The sequence below is a fragment of the Neodiprion virginianus genome, chromosome 3 (assembly GCF_021901495.1).
Source record: "Neodiprion virginianus isolate iyNeoVirg1 chromosome 3, iyNeoVirg1.1, whole genome shotgun sequence".
In the NCBI taxonomy this organism is placed as follows: Eukaryota; Metazoa; Arthropoda; class Insecta; order Hymenoptera; family Diprionidae; genus Neodiprion; species Neodiprion virginianus.
In genome coordinates this window covers 37411730-37435131 of record NC_060879.1, presented here as the reverse complement: position 1 = coordinate 37435131, position 23402 = coordinate 37411730, and the positions used below count along the sequence as shown (strand labels likewise).

Sequence of the window (23402 nt, the reverse complement as noted above, 5' to 3'; positions counted from 1 at the left end):
ACTTGGTCATGAAATTCAAAGAAGGTTCTGAATAGTAATTTTACAGTTGAATGATTATCGGATCGAACTTGAAAGATACGACGTGCCATTTTATCACGCATCTACGGTTTTTTGCCTCCTAGCGTGGGCTTACCAAATAATCCTAGTCAGTTGAGGGAATTAAGCTACGCTACGTAACCATGCTGCTGTATTATCTTCATCTGTACAGTCCGCGTATTCCGGTTCCCAACTCGTGATCAGTAGAAAATATATTTTGTACCTAAATATATTTATTTATAAATATAAGCGGCGAGGTATCGGTGTAAGTACGTTTTAAATCTTTCCCACGGAGATTAGGCCAGCGTAACAAATAATGTTATTTGTGGTTTTGACGTTTTTATCACAAGTTTTGAGCAGCCTGGATTCGGAACAGAAAGTGAGCCGATAGGCTCGTCGGTCGCATCGAAAGGTGTAATCACACCTTGAGTCACCTCAATTCTGCATACCAGGGTATTTTGAACGGCGGCTTGGAGGCATTACGCAACCGGATAATTTGGCCGTGACACAAGTTTGCTTATAGATAAATATAAAATAACGGTACATCAGAATGTCTAGACACAGTGCTGTTCGTGCGGTGCTCCGATCAAGGTCGTTACTGACGGTCTATTCTGCAGTTAGTGGAGTCGCAAAAAGCGGTGTCCGTCGAAGGGGTGGAAACAACTGATAATGAAAAGATTCAAAATTTAAACGTGCCGCTTGGATTATGCGACCATCGCGCTTTGCTGTTTCTCTTTAAAAAGTGTCAAGTTTCACCGACTTACCGGATATCCAACAAGAGGGTTGAATTCACCCCCGCCGTCTACATAACGAGTGAGATTTCGTGTGTTATCATTGTAAACGAGACTGGACCAAACACAAGGATCTCAAGTCGATGTTGTCCGTTAGTTTACAAATGTAGTAAATTTATATTGCTAAGACTCCAGTTATTCCAGATGAAGAGACGAAAATCCTACGATAATCGAGAGTGCTGGAATAAATGATCGGACATGTGAATTAGACGGTGTATTTCGTACCTTGCACTTTTTCGAATTCAACAGTGAATCGTGTTTCACTACTGTCAACGTGCATCACGCAACAATGTCGAAGTTGCGTTTTTGCCCTAGATAACGTGGTTCTGGTACCACCGATAATTAAATAGGCCTTGGCACTGTGCCCGGCAATTTATACTCGATGGATCTTTTCCAAACGCCTTGATTCCAGCGGTATTTACCCTCGAAGTATAAACAGCCAAGTCGAGCACTCGAGATTAATTTATAATCATCAGCAGCTACGTCATCCAAGTCTAAGCCTAGACCCAGACCTAGACCTAAAAATGCTTGCACGTAGGCGGTTCCACAGAGAAGACATCACGTTTAGCGACGAGGTTGTGTTGCAGTTTAAGTTTAATCAAGTTATAGTTTCATAAAGCCGGAGATAAGATTTATCGAGAATTGTGAATCCCCGGAAATACCTACAGACAGCTTAGTTTAGAGATACAATTGCGTGATTATTAAGAAATGGCAGATCACCAACAATGAGCTGGATTATGAAGCTGCTCCATGGCCAGCTTTACAAGTCATTGCTAGTGACAAATACCTAGACAGGCGTTAAACTGCGAGTAGATCGTTTAGTCAACGTCCTAAATGATGAATGCCTCTGATAAACAACTGACATTGGCATACGACGGTGTGCGAGGAATTTCCAACCGTGGTTCATACCTCCTACGTTCACAATGACTTGTCGATTTCTTACTTTTTCCGTACGTCATCATTGATAGGGATATCGTGCAACTGAATAAAGAAGAAGAAGCCAGAGTGTGCAATCCGTGTATTTTATCGAATAAAACTCATACTAATTTGAATATGACGTTGAGATCTTGAACAAATCCAATGGATCGATTTATTAAGAAATGGCTGCTCGAGGATATCGAAGCTTAGTGCTCCACTTTAAGAACTGAATCTCATCAGTTTTTTCGATTATCCTTTAGGAATAAAAATGATTCTGTAAGCCTGATTCGCGTGTATCGTTCCTCTGAATGAGTCGCTGTCACCAGATCGAGTCAATTAATGAGCCATAGATCATTTTGTTCAGTCCTTCGGTTCAAACCGATACCTCCGAATATACAGCTGTAACAGATTTGGTGCCGTTGACACTTTCAATCATTGTGACGTGACCTATCATCTGGCACAGTTTCAATAATAAATGCACGGATTGCTTAGTAGCCGTGTATTTTTGGCATCTTCCTTTGACTGAAATGTTATAGAAAACACTTGACGCTCATATGTATTTGAATCTGTTTGAAGCGGTTAACTTTTAGCGACTACTCGGCATATAAGTTGGTCAAAAATCAAATCTAAATACGTATAAGAAATCTTGAAGACTGTTGACGTTGTAGGAAGCAAATAGCGATGTTTTTTTTTTCTAAAAAAATCGGTATTGTTAAAATTGATCGCAACTCATTTTGATAGCGTTTGTATCAAAACTACCAGAAATCGTTCCCATGGAGAGTTCATATACATAATTTCCACTAAAAAAATTTTTTGTGCTGATATACGTTTTGCTGCAAGTATATATTTTGCCTTGCGGTAGCTTCAGCATGATCAGTTATTTGCGACATCAAATTCTGCTTCTACAACCGGTTGCCTGTCTGAACATAACATAGTGCTTTTTATAGAATCCGATAGAACTGTTTGACGATAATACAAATATTTATTTCCACTTACCTTAGATTGGAAAAAGAAGATACCTATTCCTTGCCACTCGCACCGCTGATATTTAGATGATCACAAGAAATCGCGTAGGTACCATGCGTACTCTTTTGTTGTTAGACTCGTGGAATATCCTCGATCCGAAAGCACAGCTTTTTCATCAGCTCGACACATTATCCCTACGATGTACCATATCGATCTCTTTCACTCTCCCGCCACTCGAATGTACATCGCTATTCGCATCGTCACCCACGCTGGTACATTAATTAGCAGTTAAGCTACTGTAAAAACTCGTGAAACGGCGCTCCACCCTGACTGCGTAGTAAAAATTGCGCGCACACAAGTAGCGTAATTCTGTAATTTCGCGATGTGAAGACTGTCATTCGTATTTGGAGAAAACTGGCAGGCATGTAAGACTATTCATTGTATCCTCTTCGAATTTCGTGATGTAACGAAAAGTGTCGAAACAGGGTTGATTGCGAGCCCCGATCCCGGCAGCTTATAGCCTTGAATTAGGGAACGGGGACGTATAAATTTCACCACTTTCGTATCAAGCTTTAATTAAAGGCTGATTTATAACAATTACTAAATTACGTGCTTGCTAATCGTACGCATCTTTACGTGCCGAAAGCGCGCGCGTGAGCGAGCTCAGTTAGTCATGGAAGTAATACATATATCTACACCCACCACACCGGACTCCGTGTAAAGAAAGATATCGTGATATCGATATTGATAAAAGGCATATTCGATGGACGTGGGCTTCAGTCATGACGGTAGGCTCTCGCCGGCGAGACAATTTCCGAATTTTACACAATCCGAGCCAAGTGAGCGCCGTACATTCCTGCGTTATTATATAACAAATCGTCCGCGGACTTGGAGCGTGTTGATTAACAGAATCAATCAATTTTCGAAAGATTTTTCAGCACTCGATCTGCTTGACACGTGTTCAGTATTGTTACGCGTTACGCAGGATTTTGCAACGAAAGGTAACGTAAAATTATCACCCTACTCGGTAGAGCGACGAATGGAAGGCTTAAGACTCGAAAAATCACTCATCAGTTTGTGACGTTAATTTTTTCGTTCACTCGTCATTTTTTTCTTGCCTAAAACCTGCTCTACAGCGAATATTCCTAGATTTTGTTCGCCACCTTCTGTCGTCACAGCTGTGACGTAGTATGTTGTAAAAATTTGGCCTCCACCTCATGCTGATTGTGAGTCCTTTGACTCATTGACGCGCCTGACACCGTTACTTTACGTGCTGGGAAAATTTTCACAGTTTTAACTCAGATCGTGTACTCTACATAGACCATGTTAAACCAGAATAGTAAAATTTCAACCTAGCATCCCGCGAAAGATTCCGTACAAAAATATGTTACAAATACACGTGACTCATGCACCTTTAAATTGTCAGACTCGCGTTTAAACGTAAAATTAATAGCGGTGCTTTAATTTTCCATATGATGACGCCATTCACGTATAATTATTATATATGGATTATATACGATTATAGCTGGTAAAATAACATTAATTTAACCGCAAACTTATAACTGAAATATCGCAGGTCCATTCGGTAAGGCAGTAGATGAGGCATGAAGTAAGAAAACGAGGTTGAAGTTAGTAACGTTGGCGTAACGAAGTATTGGAAATCACCATTTTCTTAATTTCGCAATTAAGGAACTAAAATTTCGAAATATGAGTGTGTCTTGTTTTACTAGAGTTTACTGAATTTCAAACTATTCTAAAATCGCAAAGTTAAGGTTCTTCCTCAGCATGACCCGTTACGACTTTACGATAACGTTACTATCTTAAATATGATGTGAGAAATGTTTCTCGACGCGGACGGAGTTTGCGGTAGAGATATTCTTCGTCCGTCAGCTCGATTGGAACAAAAGGAAACGTTTTATTCCAAACAGTTGCTGAGGAAGCGTTCTTCAGTGAAATACGACAGTACTCCAATTTGAGGAAATAATCATGGGTAACGAGTGAACCACCGTGGCCGTCATTTTTGTAGTCGACAGCAGAGTTGGTAATCAACGTAGGAACTTCCGCGGTCAGGAGCGTACACATATGCAAAAACAGTTATGGTGCCTTCGGGGTCCCAAATTTCTGAAATTTTCTTTGACGAGAACATGTGCAGAACATCAATTCTTTGGTATCAAAGACTGATGCAGTTGTAACGATGTATAGTTTTTTTTGCTTTTATTTCTGTATTGTGTTCCAGAACAGAAAACTACTTCACATCTAATCAACGCATGTAACAGATTTTTCGATTCAAAAGAATAAGTCAATAACAAACTTGTTGATGATTCATAGTAATAATTGCTTACACAGAGATATGTCACTATTTGACATAATAACGTAGCCTTACACTGGTCTTTTTTCCTCATTTCCCGGCTACAATGGAAATACTGTTCAAATAGCTGATGTGAATAGTTCGTTTTTTACATAGATTTTTCATCATCGGTGATTATTAGCGATTCTTGCCCAAATTCGAAACTCAAAATGAATTTATGCTCACAGGCACCCGTTTTAATTTAACCGGAATGCTGAAATTTTGGATCAATTTTTAAAAATTTCTTTTTAACCGATCTAGGACGTGCTGAGCCGGTTCAAATACAACAATAACTTTTTTAAGGATCAGTCTAATAATTATACTAAACAATGCTACATGCATTGCTTCTTGTATCGTCATGCTGATGGCCCTTTCGAAATCAAGCGTGTACCCAACGCATCAATCAACCTTCACTGTCATACGTCCTGTAAAATAAGAAACGATTATTTCCAAAATTGCTTTCCAATATCTCGTATGAGTTGTAATTTGAGAAAATGAGATACAGAAAATCAGTTATGTGGTATGTTGAGCTATGACTACCTATCATCCAGTATGATCACTAAGATCTGTACACTCACTCCATATCATCTTTGTCGCATTTCCATGCTGCAGAGTATCCTCTTTAGGGTCGTAGTCTTTCCACATCGCACCATTTTTGAGGTGTTACCGTACACATTATAGACTCCCTGAAAGTTGTCTTGCAGTATTCGCTACGTACAATTTTGTACATTTTCAACTCAGTGCTTCCTTGGAGCCCTTGCTGAATTCATTTTGTGCCTTTCGTTCTTCCAGCCATCAAGCGAATAAGCTGCAGATCTCAATCATGTTCAGTATATACCTGGCACAGCAGTCTTTTGAAGATGAAGGTACTTCATCTAGAAATTTAAAAACAAATCTTCATTATGCTTCCGAAGAAGCACGGCTGTTATGCGCTAGTGTCATATTACGTAGCGCATAACATTTTTCAGACAAAACATATAAAGATGCAAATAAACTCTGTAATCTAAACTTTTTTAGTTTTATCGCGTTATTTAATTTCATATCATAATTGGGAGGATTAAAAAAATTGCTTGTAGTTGAAATTCGGTAGACGGCTTCTTTTCCATTGTAGCACTCAACTTTGAGTACGACTCTGGTATGTTGAATTGTACAACATCCCCAGCACACTGAGTGTTATAGGAATGTCCTCTTTGGTAATGAATATGCTTTCCTCCGTTGAACTTTCTGACGATAGCATTGTAGCTTTCGACAGTGAAATTATACAGAAAATGTAAGAAGGATTTTGGATACGTAGGTCATCAAAACAACAATATAGTTTGCGTCAACGTTTCGACCCTAATTTCGGTACATCCTTAGGACAGTTGATTTGAATTTTTCCTATTGACAAACAGAAACCCTACTTTTACAACTTGCTGATAGGCGAAGGAAGGAAATCATAGATGATTTTGAACACATGTGTCTTTCAACTTTCACTATAATTTCTAATTTGTTTTTTAACTAAAGATCAACTCAGTTTGATCGAAAGATGGAAAAGAAGGAGGGTGAAAATTAAAAAAAACCCTTTTCAAGCCGGATTCATAAAACAGTGGTAATGTTTAGACTAAAATTCGTTCTTCGCCTTTCCTTTCAATTTGTATATAAGTAAGTGTTAATAACGGGCATGTCCATTGTTACCCCTTTGTTGATGTTTGTACATAATATATTTACCATTCAAATGAGGTGAATCGTTTGTGATGGTGTTTCGCTTACAAGGTTAGTTATCATTAATTTTTCAAGTTGTTTTATTTGCACCTTCACCTACCTGCAAGTTGTAAAAATAAGGTTTCTGTTTGTCCATAGCAAAAATTCAATTAAACCGTCCTGAGGATGCCCCGAAATTAGGGTAAAAACGTTCATGCAAACTATATTGTTGTTTAGATGACCTACATATCCAAGATCCTTCTTACATAAACTTTTCAGGTCAAGACTATTTCTACATTGTACAGAAAACTTTCAGCATGCCAACTAAGTTGTGAAGTCGCCTTAAAGACCCTGTCATACAATCCTGGCTCAATCACAACCGACATAATTTTTTCTATCGCGTTTCGGAATACTACTTGACAAATGTTGATTTGATTATTAACATTCATAAAATTAAATTTTCTGATTAGATTTATAAACTATAACTGCAGTAACCTTAACCAGTTTTTATTCCACTAGGTAACATACTTCACGATTCAAACTTTGTTTTCGTAATATTGGAGCTAAAATATGTATCCCCAAACATTTGACGGCAAGTCTGACAATAACGTTCTATATCTAAAGTCGAAAGCAGAATAACGAATAATGTACTTCAGAATAATTTGTCAATGGATCTCATTGTCGCTTTTCAATTATATGTCGGTGAAGATTTTCGTCAGAGGTAAACAATGATGAAGTTTTAAGTTATACACGCAAATTACGTATCGTTATCCTCACGAGTTATTCAAAATTGGTATGCATTTCATATGTATGGCCAATACGACGATCTGGCAAATTAAAATAATTATAAATAGTTTCACATGTTTTGTTCAAATACTTACCTGGATATTTCAGCGTCGATTCTTCATATCGATCGAGAGTCAAAGATGGATTACTCGACACTATCGGGCCTGCTTACAGCGGCTAACCCACTCAAGCTGTATGTGTAGTGTACTACACAAGTTGTGCATGGGTTACGTGTAAAGCGAACGGGGCCCACGGAAATTTATGATCGGCTGTGGCTCTGCCTCGCCAGTTATAATACCTCTATGCTCGCCAGCCCAACGCCGAGCCCAAAAGATAACGGTGGCGCCATCTTCTATCACTGAATTTTCGCGTCGTAAAATATCAGTAAATAGAGATTAACGAACAACGGAGTTGCAATTGACCTATTCGGGCTGCTTTTTTGTTGTGGGTGAAATAAATTCTAGTGGTATTTAAGTGCCGTGAATCGTTTGACAACCAAAATGCTATCGCAGGTGTTTCAGCCGTAGCCATGTGACGTTGAGAGTGTGTGAATACGTGTATCAGCTGTCAACGGAATATTTTATAATAATGTTTTTCGTTACTTTCGATTTAACTGTAATCTTCCACTGCTATTTCGCCCACAACAATTTTGAATAAAGAATCATTTCGTCACAAAACATTTGAAAAGTATGCTCTCGTCTTTGAGAATTCATCATGCCAAATTCACTTGTACGTGTGCACAGACACAATACAAGACATCGCGAGATTCGCTCTTAACTGGCAGAGATTTATTCGCTGCCTCTACCGATGAAGGTTTCATCCTACATGGTGAAACTCCAGTTGTCTACAATCAAAGCCAGGAAAAGGATACCAGAATGGTTGAAAAATCTGAAAGTCGTGTTGAACCGAAAGTTACGCCACACAATGGAATAACCAGGGTGTGTCAGGTGGATAATGTAACCGAAAATCCTCACGAGTTCATAGTGAAATATAAGGGGCGAAAGTACGACATTCAGAACCTTCTAAAAAAACATCCCGGGGGAAGCAGGATCATGAAACCATACAAGGGCTTGAACGTCGATGAGGCGATGGTTACGAACTCTCATTCCATCGCAGCCTTTCATCTCTTTGAGGAATTCGTACAAAGTAATCAAGAGGAGTACCAGGAAATCGAAGTAAGTGACCACCAATCATTCACTCTTGTCATACAATCTATCATCGAGGACAGATTGCTCTTTATTCCTTCTATCCTTGAAGAATTTTATACCGTTACGTATTAATGAATTCCCCAGGCTATTGCGTACAATTTTAGATGATTTATATTCAGATTTATTTCCTTAGATAGGCGTGCATATAGATTTGTGTTTCAGTGGGAATTGTCCTTGCACGAGTACGAGCTCGTGCGCAGGGTTGTAGGGTGTTTATAATATATTTAATTGCGCTGCGTCCAAGTATGGTGTGTGGGGTGTATTACATTATAATTGTATATAACATTTGCTGTATGTTAGTACTTTTCTAACAGATGAAATTTTGTCATTGTTGTGAAACACGAAATTCCATGCATAACGTAAATAGTGACGATTCTATGAGGCACTACAATAACATCGCAACTTTGCGGGATTTACCAAGTTATCAGATAATGTCACGAAGTGCCGGTGTTTGGGTAGTGACGTTAAGTACACGGAAAGTAAAATATCGTATATGTTACATCTCCTGTGGTGAATATACGGACAGCACTTTCTTGGAGTTAAATCTACATCAATTGCGACAGGATTCACAAATCCGATAATAAGAGTTGCAAAACCAATAGTGCGAGTTAAAATACGCTTCGATACAATTAAAAATAAAACGTACTTTACATTTTTTTTTCGTGTATAAAGCGCGGTCGGGTGATCGCATGGGCTACAAATCCATGGTGGCGCCGATGCTTATTGTTAGTGCGGTCCGCATAGAGATAGTAAAATAGAGGAGGTGAGGCGGCGCTGAAAGTGTACAGTGAGTGAAAAAAGAAGATCAGGGAATCATTTCGATCGAAAACGAAATTACCGATTAGTTAGATTTTCCTAATTTAGTTCAGGTATTGGCTGACAAAAAGCAACGAAAAGTGAAATTTCGCTAAGCTCTACTTATGTTCAAAACCATTGGTTAGACCGTCATTGTCTTAACAAAAAATAATTTGAAAGATGCACAAAAAAATATTTTTCAGACCTACGTTCTGTGACCAAAATAAAAAAAGAAAAAATCCAAAAGAGGAAAAGAGTATTTTAAAAAAGTGTAAAGAAAGGAGCTACAAAAACTGTCTACGTCCAAGTCGTTGGCTCTGCGCGAAGCTGAAGGAAAGTCTTAAAAGTTCTCAAACGGGTTCATTAATTTATATCCGCATGAATGGTTCAAGCAGAACGCTGCTAATTTGTCCTTTTGGAAAGGAGCGCCATATGACCTCGGCCCGAGGCGCCAGTTGTGCTACAACCGGCACTGCACATTACCGTCAAACAGTTGCGCAGTTAATCATAGGTGTGGATGGTTGTACCGCTAACACAGAACTCGTCCTATGACGTGTCTTTTTCGGAATCAGCGATTACATCCAGATACCTCCGGTATACCGCTGATAACCAATTTCACGTGAAAACGTATACGTATATTTGTTTAATTGGGGCACGCGTTAACTTATGTCACCGTAATGATATAACCCCAGAATGTATAGGTGTGCGTGCTTACACGTGAGGCATTTGGATAATTCAGTCTCTGAAGACACGTCATTCTTCTATCTGGACGATTATATCTGATAAGCGGTCACTGCATACGGACCGTCGATAAACGCACACTTCACTCACTGACGTGTAACCAGGATGTGTGTAACCGGGTCGCCGTTTCTCCGATTACTTGTGACATTTTTCACCCTCTCGGAGAATACACCTGACTAATTCTTCCCTGTTTTGATAAATCGGACGCCCGGCATTACCCTGATTCCATTTGCCATACATATACAGAAACTCGGTATCGCAAAGGGAACATTCTAGTTCAGAGTAGTGTAACAACTAATCAATAATCCATAAGTGATACTCGACTTATTGATCTTGTAATAAAAAAATATACAGACATGTCTGTGCTTATTACTCTATGAAAACGAATACACGTATAGATCGTTGCGAATTAACGAGAGTCAGGCTATGCGTGTAAAAAGGCTTGGCCGTCTTGGTTAGCAATTTTTCCTTTACCGTAAAGAAATCGATATTCATTGCTGCGCGGAGACAGTTTTTGTCTAAGGAGGTCTTCGAAACCTTATAGGTTGCCGATTTTTCACTCTAATCAGAAAAATATCTAGACGAAGTTTCCTCCGCACATCTACAACAGTATCGGTAGTAACAATTCTGACCGAATTCCGCCTTTTTACATACTACTAACAAATCGAAATCCGACACGAATCCAACACCGGTTCACTTCTCATACATTTATAAACTCTTGTCACATAAGCTGCCGTGTAACTAGATTGATTGGAAACTAAAAAATTAGAAAAAATTATTGATGTAGAACATCCAATTAATGGTTCGAAGAGAGGGTGATTTGAGGACAACCCATTGAACGAATTAGCCAAATTCGAGAAGCGAAAGAAACTCTCGCGGATAAATTGGTCGAAGACGGTGATGCTAATTTGCAAATTCTCCAACGACAGTTTTCATTTTCCAGAGATTGGTCGACTGGAATGCTCCACTGTTGTCGCAGGTCGGCTCTCTAAGGGATCGTTACTGGGAATGGGTGAATCTTCCAGTAAACAGGCCCATCCGTCTCTTCGCATCAAACGGCCTCGAACGTCTCACAGTCACCCCATGGTACATGGTACCCGCTGTCTGGATCCCAATAATCTTTTTCCTTCTATATCGGGGCTGCTCGATAGATCTCAAAGGAAATTTTGGTACGCTTGTCAATATCTCAATCGGAAGCTTAAGTTTTTTCACGACGACGCACCATGCAAATTACCTAAGAATACCACAAAGTAGTTACACGTATATTCCGTCCTCAAAGATGGCAAAAGAGACGATCAGGGTGGTTAAGCTCCCTGAGAATCTTAAATATTTTATCGTCAGTTCGGTTGACAAAAAATTATGTGGCGTCTTCGTGGCAATCAATGGCGCCTATCCAATGTCGAGATGGTCCATGGCTGTGCGGTGGCCATCTAACGTGCATGTTGAATTTTGATCCGAGCATTTATTCCTGCAATTGTCGATCACGACAGTACAATAACGACCACCCATTGAGCCACGTTCAATTACCCACGATGAATTCATACATCAATAAATTAAACCAATGAAACAATCGAGTAACCTGCAAAGGTCACGGCGATTTTTCGAGCGTAGCATGCTTGTGTGTTGAGTGTTCGTTCTGAAATTGGAACGTTCCTGAAGACCTAATATTTTCTGTTTGGCAGTCGATTCCATACCGCAAATTTCATTTGCCATTAGTTGGGGCATCCTCTTGTGGACTTTCCTTGAATACACGCTACATCGAAAGCTGTTTCACATGAAACCCCCAGCGAACTCAAAGATTTTTATAACGCTACATTTCCTTCTGCATGGTCTCCACCATAAAGTGAGTTCACGTTTCCGACGTCTGTTACCAAAAGTTTTTCATTGGTAACGTTCAATCAATATCATTCCAATCACGGAATAAACTCATCATCAGCTTCAGCAATACTGATTGACCAAAATTCGAATTAGACGAATGAAATTGCAGAACGTCTACAGTTTGTTTTTAACATCATTTCGATAGTCCAAAATGCGTAAAATGACATCGGGTATGAAAATATTTGTCTAACTCGTGTGCTTTCATCATACGTATCGTCAGGCGCCGTTTGATGAACAGAGACTGGTATTTCCCCCGGTCCCTGCGATGCTGTTGGCCGTTGTCTTTTACACTGCTTACGAGATGGTGTTTCCCGTTGCGATGATGAACTTCGCAGCAGGTGGAGTCGCAATCGGTTAGTATAAGTCTCTACACCGTTCCAAACACTTTATCCCCAACACCATTGTGCACTGCAAGTGTAACACCAGAGTTGCACTTGAGTCTTACCACTATCGCAATTGCGATTTATAACTTGTCAGCAGTCAGTCTATCATGCCCTGAGGATACACTAAAACGGATCGGTTCCAACATTGTTTAAAATAGTATTGAAACCCTTCCAGGCTACTTGTGCTACGACATGACGCACTACTACTTGCATTACGGATCGCCGAAAGCTGAAACTTATATGTACGTGATGAAGAGGTATCACAACTATCACCACTTTTCATACCACGATGAAGGTAATTCATTCAATGTTATAGTTCTTCGTTGACAACTGTATTTGCATATTGATCAAAATTCGATACTTCGAAAGTTTGAGTTCCACGACAGATAATAACATCGATCCCTGCTTGGTTGACAATGCGAAATACTTTGGATCGATGGTAAAATTTGCTCAACCCCTACCACCGAGACATGTTCGGCCCATTTTAAAGCCGGTAACACGTTGATTTAGGCTCACACGCACTGCGTTTACTGAGACAAAGTACCGCGCACGTTCGCTGATCTCGTACAGAGTGTTGGGTACCTTACTCCCGATTCAGAGCCCCTAGAAATTTGATAAGAAACTCTGCAGAGTCCCTTGACGGACCCGCGCGACTCTAACGTCTGAGAAAAAATGCGGCTCGGGATCCCGTATTTCGTTCGATGCTTTTTTTCTTCAAAGATTGCATAATATCGTGTAATGTTAATTTCAGGTTTCGGTATAAGCAGCAGACTGTGGGATTACGTTTTCGGCACGGCGATAACGTTGAGAAATTTGAAGAAGGCGATCGAATGGTAAAGTTCAAGCAATACTGTGCTGACGAACGTAAAATGTTATTCTATTTTCAATACAATTTTGTGTATGTTTTATTGTTATAATAATAACTCTAATGGTAAAGATAATGTGTTTTTATCGTATTACGAATAGAGTAATGATAAATCGGAGTACAAGTACGAAATAAATAATGTATTCAAAATTTATGTACATCGTTATGCGACACGATTCAATAACAATAATATTGTATTTCATTAAATTAATATCAGTATGAGATTTTTTTTAAGTACATGTATTAAGGAACAAGTGTCATGAAAACATAATTTATAAGTGTAATTAATATGTATGCTCTTTGTTTTTACTATATTGTATACTATGTATACGAAGTTTTTGAGAGAGATTATTACTTTCTGAATAAATTGATTAAGTACCAGAGTGTTTCACGTACATTAATAATTCGAATCGACACGCTACCAGATACATTTTCAGCCATGATTTAAAATTAGTCAGAATCAAATAAAAGTATCCTGCAATGGAATGTAAAATTTCAAGTTCACAAACTATTGTTGATAATGTTACTATGTGCAATTCAAAGAATTAATCGTACATTACGATTTTGAACAAAATAAAGCGTACCAACTTGAGAGGAAACACAAAGTTAGATGCTTATACTTGCAGTTACATAGCCAGCCATGTGAGATTTATCCTATTCTTTAAATGCTAAGATAATACGATTCGTGTAAATCCGCAAATCTCAATTGTATAGGGATAAAATATTTATCATAAATACATAATAAACACAGTATTCAACATTAGTGATATAATTGCATAGTGTAACTGGGAACAAGTTTCTGGCACAAGTTTGGTAATAATTTGTTACTCACAGTTGGGAAGTAAGAAAGGGCTTGAGAGGCTCTTCTATAAATAACAGATTCGAAAACATTTCAGATAAAATTAGAATGAACATAGAATGCAGTCAATGCATAACTGTGGGTTATGAAAAGTGAAACTAATTCGGATTGAAATGGCTCTAAGTAGTTTCAATTATAAGAAAAAATTCACGGTGCCTCAGCCTTTATAGTTTTTCGACCCATACTGAGCTGGGGAAACGTGCTTTTGTTGGGTGGTGGATTCAATTTTGACGATAAATGAACAAAGGCATCATACAGACTTGGTCTGTCCAATACGTTTACCTCATAATGCCTCAGTTTTTCTCTCGTACACCAGTTGGCTGCTTTGCTAGCAGTGTTTTCCAAATTATTCAACTCAACGTCAGGTTTTGTACGATTTCCAATAACGATAATAGTGATTTCTTTCTTATCTTTGTGTTTGTCTATGTCTTTTTTTAGCGGAAATAAAACGTCTAGAGATTCAGGTTTTGCAGTATCGTATACAAGCACATACCCATCGGCAAAGCCAAGGTAGTGCCGTGCCAACTGTGGGCTACTTGCATTCGTCTGTAGTGGTTCCAATCCAGCTGTATCATAAAATCGTACCTTTTCCTTTGTACCTCGATCTGTCTCTATATTTGCAACGTAAATATCTTCGATAGTAGGATGAATTTCCTGGAATAAAAATTAGTTTTTTTGTCGTTTTGTCTCAACCATTCGCTACAGCCACAGTACTTACATTATTTATAACAAATAAATAAGGATATATATCTACTTTATGGTAGTCAGATAAGTACTGAATAGCGTTGTATTCTAATTTAGAAAAATCTTCGTTGACAATGAGTACAAACCCTAAAGTAAAAACAGAGGAGATTCTTCAAGCAATAATTATTTCTTTTTATGAACAAGGCGAGGCGCAATTGGGCTGATAAATTTGAACGGTCTAACAGAAAAAGAATATTGTTATCCATATGATTATCTTACGGTGTTTGTGGTTACGTTTCCATAGATGAGTTGTTCCAAGAGAGCAGTCTTTCCTACTCCCTTCATTCCGCACACCACCACTCGAGTAGTTTTTCCCATTTTCGATAGCGGACCCGATCGGTTTACCTAGATTGGGCAAAACAAATGTTCACATCTTCAGTATAAATCCAGTAAAATTGTGCAATTCGACGAATACATACCGAATATCGGTTGTTAACTAATCAACAGCAACATCACACTTCTAGCCATCAGACTACGTAGCCTGTTGCCGTCTATTTAACTGTGCAAAATGGTTTGTTCTGTCACGCAAATTTGCATACGATTCATGTTTTTCTGTCCTCCGTTCCTGTTAACCTCTTTTCTCTCGGAACGAATCAACATTACGGTTAACATCGACCACTTTGTAGTTTACAACTAACGACATCGACGAGGTTTCTCGGGTAACGTCTTCATCGAAACGCGGCTTGAATGTTCTTACAATTAGCTGTCCGCCGGGTGCTGCCACGTTCAAAGTTCACATTGAACTAAGAAGTAGCAATGCCACGGTGATCATTTGACAGTAAACAGCTGACAGAATGAGTGGAGAAGGTTCGACTAATGAGGAACTCAAAAAGCTCACAAAAAATGACAAATATTCTATTCTTTTACCAACTTACAACGAGAGAGACAATTTGCCCATTATCATTTGGCTGATCGTTAAGTACATGGAGAAAAGGTGAGCAATTTTCAACCTAACCTCTAAACTACAACACTGTACTCGTTCACTGGTGCACACATTCATTTGAAGTTACCCAAGTTTAATGTGAATGAATTTGCTGTGGTCACGGATTTCACCACGTGCATTTTGTTATTACTTAATTCAAATGGGATTTCACATTATTACTTCTAGCCAATGTGCTTACGAAGTGATCGTTATCGACGATGGTTCACCTGACGGGACATTGGAGGTAGCCAAAGAACTTCAGAAGATTTATGGCGAGGATAAAATTCTTTTGAGGCCTCGGGAAAAGAAGCTTGGTTTAGGAACTGCTTATATACATGGAATCAAACATGCCAGTGGAAATTTCATCGTCATAATGGATGCTGATCTCTCTCATCATGTAATTCTACAATGCACTTTCAGCATGGTTTTCAAATTTTTTGTTTATTCATGCCAGAAAGTAAATTGAGATTCCGTTTGATTTCAGCCAAAATTCATCCCCAAAATGATAGAGCTTCAGAGATATTTAGACTTGGATATTGTCAGCGGTACCAGATACATTGGAGATGGTGGTGTTTATGGATGGGATTTTAGAAGAAAATTAATCAGCAGGGGCGCTAACTTCATTACACAATTATTACTCAGACCTGGCGCAAGTGATTTAACTGGAAGCTTTAGGTATCAACATTTTCATTCATTTGTTCAATTCATTCTAAGTTTTCATTGATTGATACCATATTTAGTTTGGTTGAGTAATTAAATTTTAGACAAAGTTGATTCTGAAATTATCACAACAAATTTGTGTATGTGATTATTTTTCAGGCTGTACAAAAAAGACGTCTTGGAGAAGCTGATTAAATCCTGCGTATCCAAGGGTTATGTTTTTCAAATGGAAATGATCATCAGAGCAAGGCAATTTAATTACCAAATAGGAGAAGTTCCTATTTCATTCGTGGACAGAGTTTACGGAGAATCGAAATTAGGTGGTTCTGAGATATTCCAATTTGTAAAATCAATGTTGTATCTTTTTGCCACTACGTAAGATTATCATTTATAACAAACTTCCTGAATGCAACGTAATAACTGATGTCTGCATTACAGCACACGTTACTACCTGATAATTTTAATAAATAATTATCACCAACATGTGTAGTACTATTTGTCAGAAATTTCACTTAGATCCATTGTACCGATATTGAATGAAGAGGGTTATAAGTTGTGACGTGGTATTTCGTACCCTGTCACTTTGTTTAACTATCGCACTTCCCTAGGTACAAATATCGCTAAAAATAACAAAAGCACGTCTGAGGCCAATACTCCGAAAACGAACGACTAATTATCTTTAAGTTAAACTCTCTTTATTAAGCTAATTTTATTCTATTTTCTAATTTTGTAACGCTCTATGAGAACCATCTACGAGACCTCCGCTTCGAGATACCAGGACACTGCCTGACAGGGGTCACGTACCAGCTCAACACCGACCACCACTGACTACAGACGAACGAATACCGCTGAAACCACTCCCGATGGATGCCTATCTAAGTTGTGAACAGGGTCGTGCGTGATGCACAAACAGTACCTCCAACTATTTGAGACTTATCGGCCAGGGGCCGAACCACGAATGAATGCTTCTACCGCTCGGATGCATCGTCAGGCGGCGTACAGGGCTGTGCGTCAAAAACACAACGAAGCCTCCCGTCGACGATACTTATCAGCCTGGAGCTGAACCGACCATGACACCTACTAAGTCGTTGTCTATCAAATAGAGGACGGTTTTCTCTTAATGAACCGTCCTATCGAAGGGCTGTGGCGTGGAATAGGCTAGACTATGCTGACCACGTGGATCTGGTGGATCTAGTGTGGGGATCCGGGTCGAGGGCCATCACCACCAGATCGTTCCGGCATGAGGGCTCCGATGAGCGAGGGCCGGGATGCAGCGCCAACGAAATAGCTACAACGGGGAGTACCAGTAAAGCAAGGAGTGAAGTACAGTCGCTCGCAAGCCCAAAAGATCGGTGACGTAATATTGTCGCACACCTCAATATCGCAACACATGAGCGGTACGACCTCCCCTCTCACCAACGATACCGCACAGCTGAGGGAAAAACATCTCCGACCACCTTCCGACGTCCCGATACCTCGATACCTGTCGTCGAGGAAGAAGAAAAACAAGCGGCGAGGGATTATCGCCGCCTATCCGTAGACCAGACCTACGCGACCTGCTGGTCCAATTAGAATATCGCAAATTTGAGGAAGAATCACGTGACAGCGGCGCGACGAGGATCAGGATCATCGCTCGTCTCGTCATCCTACCTTCAGTTTTCGTTAATAGCAGACGTGTTCTTGTTATCGCTACCAAAGTTCGTCGTACCGCTATCGTATCGCATTCTCTAGTACCTGTTACATCTTCTTTTACGTAAGTGAGGTTCCTTTTCTATTTTGTGAAGCCACGAAAATACTTGCAATATATATCGTATCTTTATCTCTCTCTTTCTCTTTATCTTGCAGTTGGTCTGCGTGAGCCACCTGGGCTCGTACCTTATTCTCTATTATCTCTTATCTTGTCCCTTTCTATTTCTTATTGCAAGTAACTTCGCGACTGGTTGACTATTACTTACGCATTGTTAGTGACTACCGCTTTATTTTATTATCTTTCTCTTCTAGAATATCTCAATGTCTAATATCGCTGTATAGCAGCGTGTTCTATCAAATGATCAATTCTTATCTTCGTTATTGAGCATTACTATTTCGCTATACTTTTTCTGAGTAATTCATATCTGTTTCTGTACCTATTACCTTTGACTAATTTATCTTAGTGAGTGTATAATTTATTGCCGCAACCGAGATTGGATATAAACCAAGTTTTGAATATTATAATTCAATATCGTGACCGAATACAGCATAGATATCGCTAAATTAAAAATATCGAAAATTCGAAACTGTTTAAATATCGCACGGCTTAATCGCCATCAATAACGCAAATCTGAAAACTATTTAAATATCGCACGGCTTAACCGCCATCAATAACACAAATCTGGAAATTATTCAAATATCGCACGGCTTAACTGCCATAAATATCGCCAACATAAAAACATTTGGATACCGCACAGATTAACCGACATACCTCTTGAATAATAGCTTAACCGATTCAATAATCCGTCAATATCGAAATTTCTTTTTCTTCGGGTCACCTATCGCTGGTAAACATTTCTTATGTCAATACACACGTCCGCCAAGGCGTGGGTAGACTCCTTGACCGACGCCGAGTTAAAAACCGAATTAGAAGGACGCTCGTTGTCAATAACGGGTATATTGCCAGTCCGTCGTCAACGGTTGACAAATTATTGTAAACAATACGGCCTAGGCATGGACGACCTCCCTACTCTCGACGACGTTAACATGACTACACCGACAGACGACAGCGATAACATGACGTTACCTATACAGACGCAACCGGTTAACCCCGCGTCTTACACCGACGACGAAATTCGTGACGTGACACGGCCTTCGAAGAGTAACTCCGGTACTTCAGCAACCGGCGCGATTCGGAAACAACCACCGGAACCGCAACCTAGCCGAATTAGCCCGCGAAATATACCGCCAGAATTTCTTCTCGGCAAGAACGCACCGGCTAAACCGGCGCCCGTTCAGCAACCGCCTTTGAGACCACGGGAGTATCACCCGGCGAATCCGCAACCGTTCGACTACCGCACAGGGAATTCTCTACATTACGAATATCGCGACGCACCGCCGCTGCGGAGACCTGCCTTCCGCAATCAAGGTTTCGAAGACAACCAGTATAATTTCCCGCGACCGAGCATGAGTAGCAACTCAGTACCACCGTCTAGGCCGACAGCTCTGGCAGCCTACGAAGTTATGAGAAAATGGAACCTCAAGTTTTCAGGAGCGCGTAACGAGGACGCTGAAGCATTTCTCGCACGTATAGACGAGGGGCGATCACTCATTGACATTCGCGACGAGGATATCTTGAATAGCATCCCCTTCTTTTTGTCAGGTGTCGCAATTTATTGGTTCCGCAACAAACGTGAAACGTGGCATTCTTTCGCAGAGTTTAAAGCCGCGTGGCGTCGTAGGTTTGTCAATCCCGAGTTACAGTTCGCATTGCGGGAGGAAATTCGTAGACAAACCCAGGGTGAATCCGAGTCAGTTTCCGATTATTCAACATACATGAGGGCGTATTTCGATAGATTGAGACCCGCGTGGGAGGAAGATGAACAATTAGATTACGCATACCGCAATTTACTACCGCGATTACAAATTTTAATTCGGCGAGACGAACTACAGGACCTTGATGAATTAGAAGACCTTGCGAGTCGAATAGAAATCAGCTGCCGGGTTGCAAGTAATTACCAAGCACCGCCAACACCGGAACGATCGGTACTACTCGAATTAGCCTACCGCGGGCAAAGAAACCCAAGCCCTTCTCGCAATAATTTCGTAACACTCAACTTTTTCGAGGAAGACCCAGAACCCGAGACGGGACTAGCCAACGCGACCCAATCTGCTCAATCGACACCTAATCGTGGCACACAGGGTAATAGACCCAACGGTCGAAGTGCGCAACCACGTAGTAAGGCACCGCGATTCAATAGTCGAAACGACACCAGTGCGCCAACCACTCCTACCGCTACCACGGCTCACAATCAGACGGATACCGCAAACGTCGCGAATAACTCTCCTGAGATCGCTGGCAACCCTTTTCTGCCAAGTCCGAGACGTACGCTAATCTGTTACCAGTGTAGAAAACCCGGTCACCGATATACGAATTGTCCCGAACCCGCGACCGGTCTATATTGTTTCCGATGTGGCAAAGTCGGATACACTAAGGTGACGTGCCCGAACCAGTGTGCGTGAAACCAGTGGGGGAGCCGCACGAACGGGGAACTAGGGAAACCCCTCCGTCACCCGAATCGTTAGATTTTTGTAATCCGATCCAAGCGAACGCTAGGATTCCGCTATTGTTTCTTAACTTCGAAATTTTATCGCAACCAGTAGCAGCACTATTCGATTGTGGATTTTCTCGCACTTTTCTTGGCCCAAAAGCCATATCGCTAGTTACCGCCTTAAAGCTTCCAATCTTACCGTCTCGCTTAGGCCCGGTCAAGATGGCCACCAGAGGAGCCAGATTTTTACTGGACCCGGCGAGGCAGCGACACTCCCTACCGCGACTTCCGCTTATTCTAACACTTAGTTATCATAGTTACTACCTCGTTCCTCATCTAATATCGCAAAAAATTTTTTTTTGAATGGCATAGATTTCTCTCGCTAGTGTTATAATTTCTTTTTTTTGTTCTTCTCCATGATACCGCAAGCGTTCTCTTTTACCGCTAATACCGCCAGATTGCTCTCTTTTTTTTGTTTACGCCACTAGGCTAGCACAGAAAGTTTTTTTTTTTTCTTCTCTGATACCGCAAACGTTTTCTTTACCGCTAATACCACGAGATTTTTCTTTTTTTTTCTCTTATGCCGCTAGGCCAACCAAGGAATTTTTAAAAAATTTTTTTCTTTTCTTTTTCGGTTCCGCAAATAAGTAACCTTATTATCGCGACGCGGTTACTTCCTCATTACTATAGTAACAGGGGACCACCTTATCACGCGTACCCAATCATTCTCTATGTGCCCGGGAGCCACTCCTGAAGTCTGTCAGATCCACCGGTACAGAATCAATTAAATCGCGCACGAAAATGTTGGTTACAAAATGACACCCAACAATAAAACCCCACTCAAACTTAACATCATGGCTTCGCCAGAATTAAAGAAATTAAAACTAGAGAAACCCGCTCTCGGTAAGATAAACGCCTAAATTCTACCGCGTCATCATCGCAATGTCTAGCCACTTAACGCAGTAACAACTTGAGGTCGAAACTCCTTTTGTCGCAATTATCTTAAAAATAACGGTTACAAATTCTTTGTCGCTTTATCCAGAATAACACCTTACATGAGGTCGACTTCAATTCCAGTATCGCACTATATCACATAAATTGTCTGAACTCCTCTGCAACAGCACCCTTCAACCAAGCAATCGAATCAATCACCTTTCTATCTTCTCGCAAAAATTTAGCTCATCGCTTCCCTTCCTTCAGTCACAACCGGTCAGGTCAATAGTAGAATTTTTAAAATTTTACTCTCGCCAAGATTCAGTAAGTCGCACTCCAAAGTCTCGCGGCCAAGTCAAGTATCGCACGGAATTTCAATCACATCCTATCTATCGCAACTATCTCTAACGTCTCTAACGGTCATCTAGTCACATGCAAAAGTAAGTAGTCAACCTAGTGGTTTCCGAATGGCAAAGGACCTCCTCGGTCCTCCGTAAGGAGGGGGGAGTTGTGACGTGGTATTTCGTACCCCGTCACTTTGTTTAACTATCGCACTTCCCTAGGTACAAATATCGCTAAAAATAACGAAAGCACGTCTGAGGCCAATACTCCGAAAACGAACGACTAATTATCTTTAAGTTAAACTCTCTTTATTAAGCTAATTTTATTCTATTTTCTAATTTTGTAACGCTCTACGAGAACCATCTACGAGACCTCCGCTTCGAGATACCAGGACACTGCCTGAGAGGGGTCACGTACCAGCTCAACACCGACCACCACCGACTACAGACGAACGAATACCGCTGAAACCACTCCCGATGGATGCCTATCTAAGTTGTGAACAGGGTCGTGCGTGATGCACAAACAGTACCTCCAACTATTCGAGACTTATCGGCCAGGGGCCGAACCACGAATGAATGCTTCTACCGCTCGGATGCATCGTCAGGCGGCGTACAGGGCTATGCGTCAAAAACACAACGAAGCCTCCCGTCGACGATACTTATCAGCCTGGAGCTGAACCGACCATGACACCTACTAAGTCGTTGTCTATCAAATAGAGGACGGTTTTCTCTTCACGAACCGTCCTATCGAAGGACTGCGGCGTGGAATAGGCTATGATATGCTGACCACGTGGATCTGGTGGATATAGTGTGGGGATCCGGGTCGAGGGCCATCACCACCAGATCGTTCCGGCATGAGGGCTCCGATGAGCGAGGGCCGGGATGCAGCGCCAACGAAATAGCTACAACGGGGAGTACCAGTAAAGCAAGGAGTGAAGTACAGTCGCTCGCAAGCCCAAAAGATCGGTGACGTAATATTGTCGCACACCTCAATATCGCAACACATGAGCGGTACGACCTCCCCTCTCACCAACGATACCGCACAGCTGAGGGAAAAACATCTCCGACCACCTTCCGACGTCCCGATACCTCGATACCTGTCGTCGAGGAAGAAGAAAAACAAGCGGCGAGGGATTATCGCCGCCTATCCGTAGACCAGACCTACGCGACCTGCTGGTCCAATTAGAATATCGCAAATTTGAGGAAGAATCACGTGACAGCAGCGCGACGAGGATCAGGATCATCGCTCGTCTCGTCATCCTACCTTCAGTTTTCGTTAATAGCAGACGTGTTCTTGTTGTCGCTATC

The 23402-nt window shown here is 40.7% G+C and overlaps 4 protein-coding genes across 10 annotated transcripts; 3 read left to right on the top strand and 1 right to left on the bottom strand.

Annotated features, from left to right (window-relative positions):
* The first annotated feature begins 601 nt into the window (after positions 1-601).
* Positions 602-13835, top strand: LOC124300971 (fatty acid 2-hydroxylase). Of its 7 annotated transcripts, none has more exons than XM_046755514.1 (8): positions 856-1402; positions 3641-3712; positions 8268-8699; positions 11212-11437; positions 11951-12111; positions 12367-12499; positions 12705-12824; positions 13281-13835. In XM_046755514.1, exons 1-8 carry the CDS (start codon positions 1352-1354, stop codon positions 13364-13366), a joined length of 1281 nt encoding a protein of 426 aa, XP_046611470.1. In that variant the 5' UTR covers positions 856-1351; the 3' UTR covers positions 13367-13835. The 7 variants fall into 7 exon arrangements, with proteins under 7 accessions (XP_046611473.1, XP_046611474.1, XP_046611470.1 ...); XM_046755512.1 differs by having other exon boundaries at positions 8184-8699; XM_046755517.1 differs by lacking the exons at positions 856-1402; positions 3641-3712 and adding an exon at positions 602-849.
* On the bottom strand, positions 13520-15590 carry LOC124300974 (NF-kappa-B inhibitor-interacting Ras-like protein). The gene is made up of 3 exons (XM_046755522.1): positions 15417-15590; positions 15217-15342; positions 13520-14907 (listed from the first exon to the last, which is right to left on the bottom strand). The coding sequence occupies exons 2-3, from the start codon at positions 15313-15315 to the stop codon at positions 14401-14403; spliced, it is 606 nt and encodes a 201-aa protein (XP_046611478.1). The 5' UTR covers positions 15316-15342; positions 15417-15590; the 3' UTR covers positions 13520-14400.
* Positions 15591-15720: 130 nt separating this feature from the next.
* Positions 15721-17060, top strand: LOC124300973 (dolichol-phosphate mannosyltransferase subunit 1). The gene is made up of 4 exons (XM_046755520.1): positions 15721-15931; positions 16106-16316; positions 16404-16594; positions 16739-17060. The coding sequence occupies exons 1-4, from the start codon at positions 15792-15794 to the stop codon at positions 16956-16958; spliced, it is 762 nt and encodes a 253-aa protein (XP_046611476.1). The 5' UTR covers positions 15721-15791; the 3' UTR covers positions 16959-17060.
* A 2157-nt stretch (positions 17061-19217) lies between these two features.
* Positions 19218-20791, top strand: LOC124299656 (uncharacterized). The gene is made up of 2 exons (XM_046752924.1): positions 19218-19896; positions 19954-20791. The coding sequence occupies exons 1-2, from the start codon at positions 19283-19285 to the stop codon at positions 20789-20791; spliced, it is 1452 nt and encodes a 483-aa protein (XP_046608880.1). The 5' UTR covers positions 19218-19282.
* Positions 20792-23402: the final 2611 nt, after the last annotated feature.

Excerpts from the sequence above, each read along its gene's own strand:
- LOC124300973 (XM_046755520.1), top strand. The coding sequence starts at position 15,792 with ATGAGTGGAGAAGGTTCGACTAATGAGGAACTCAAAAAGCTCACAAAA. Across the intron at positions 15,932-16,105 it reads GTTAAGTACATGGAGAAAAG|CCAATGTGCTTACGAAGTGA; the intron begins GTGAGCAATTTT and ends TATTACTTCTAG. Across the intron at positions 16,317-16,403 it reads ATGCTGATCTCTCTCATCAT|CCAAAATTCATCCCCAAAAT; the intron begins GTAATTCTACAA and ends GTTTGATTTCAG.
- LOC124300971 (XM_046755512.1), top strand. The coding sequence starts at position 1,352 with ATGCTTGCACGTAGGCGGTTCCACAGAGAAGACATCACGTTTAGCGAC. Across the intron at positions 1,403-3,640 it reads ACATCACGTTTAGCGACGAG|ATTTTTCAGCACTCGATCTG; the intron begins GTTGTGTTGCAG and ends AATTTTCGAAAG. Across the intron at positions 12,825-13,280 it reads CTTTTCATACCACGATGAAG|GTTTCGGTATAAGCAGCAGA; the intron begins GTAATTCATTCA and ends TGTTAATTTCAG.
- LOC124299656 (XM_046752924.1), top strand. The coding sequence starts at position 19,283 with ATGGACGACCTCCCTACTCTCGACGACGTTAACATGACTACACCGACA. Across the intron at positions 19,897-19,953 it reads CTCATTGACATTCGCGACGA|CAACAAACGTGAAACGTGGC; the intron begins GGATATCTTGAA and ends TTATTGGTTCCG.
- LOC124300974 (XM_046755522.1), bottom strand. The coding sequence starts at position 15,315 with ATGGGAAAAACTACTCGAGTGGTGGTGTGCGGAATGAAGGGAGTAGGA. Across the intron at positions 14,908-15,216 it reads GAAACGTAACCACAAACACC|GAAATTCATCCTACTATCGA; the intron begins GTAAGATAATCA and ends TTTTTATTCCAG.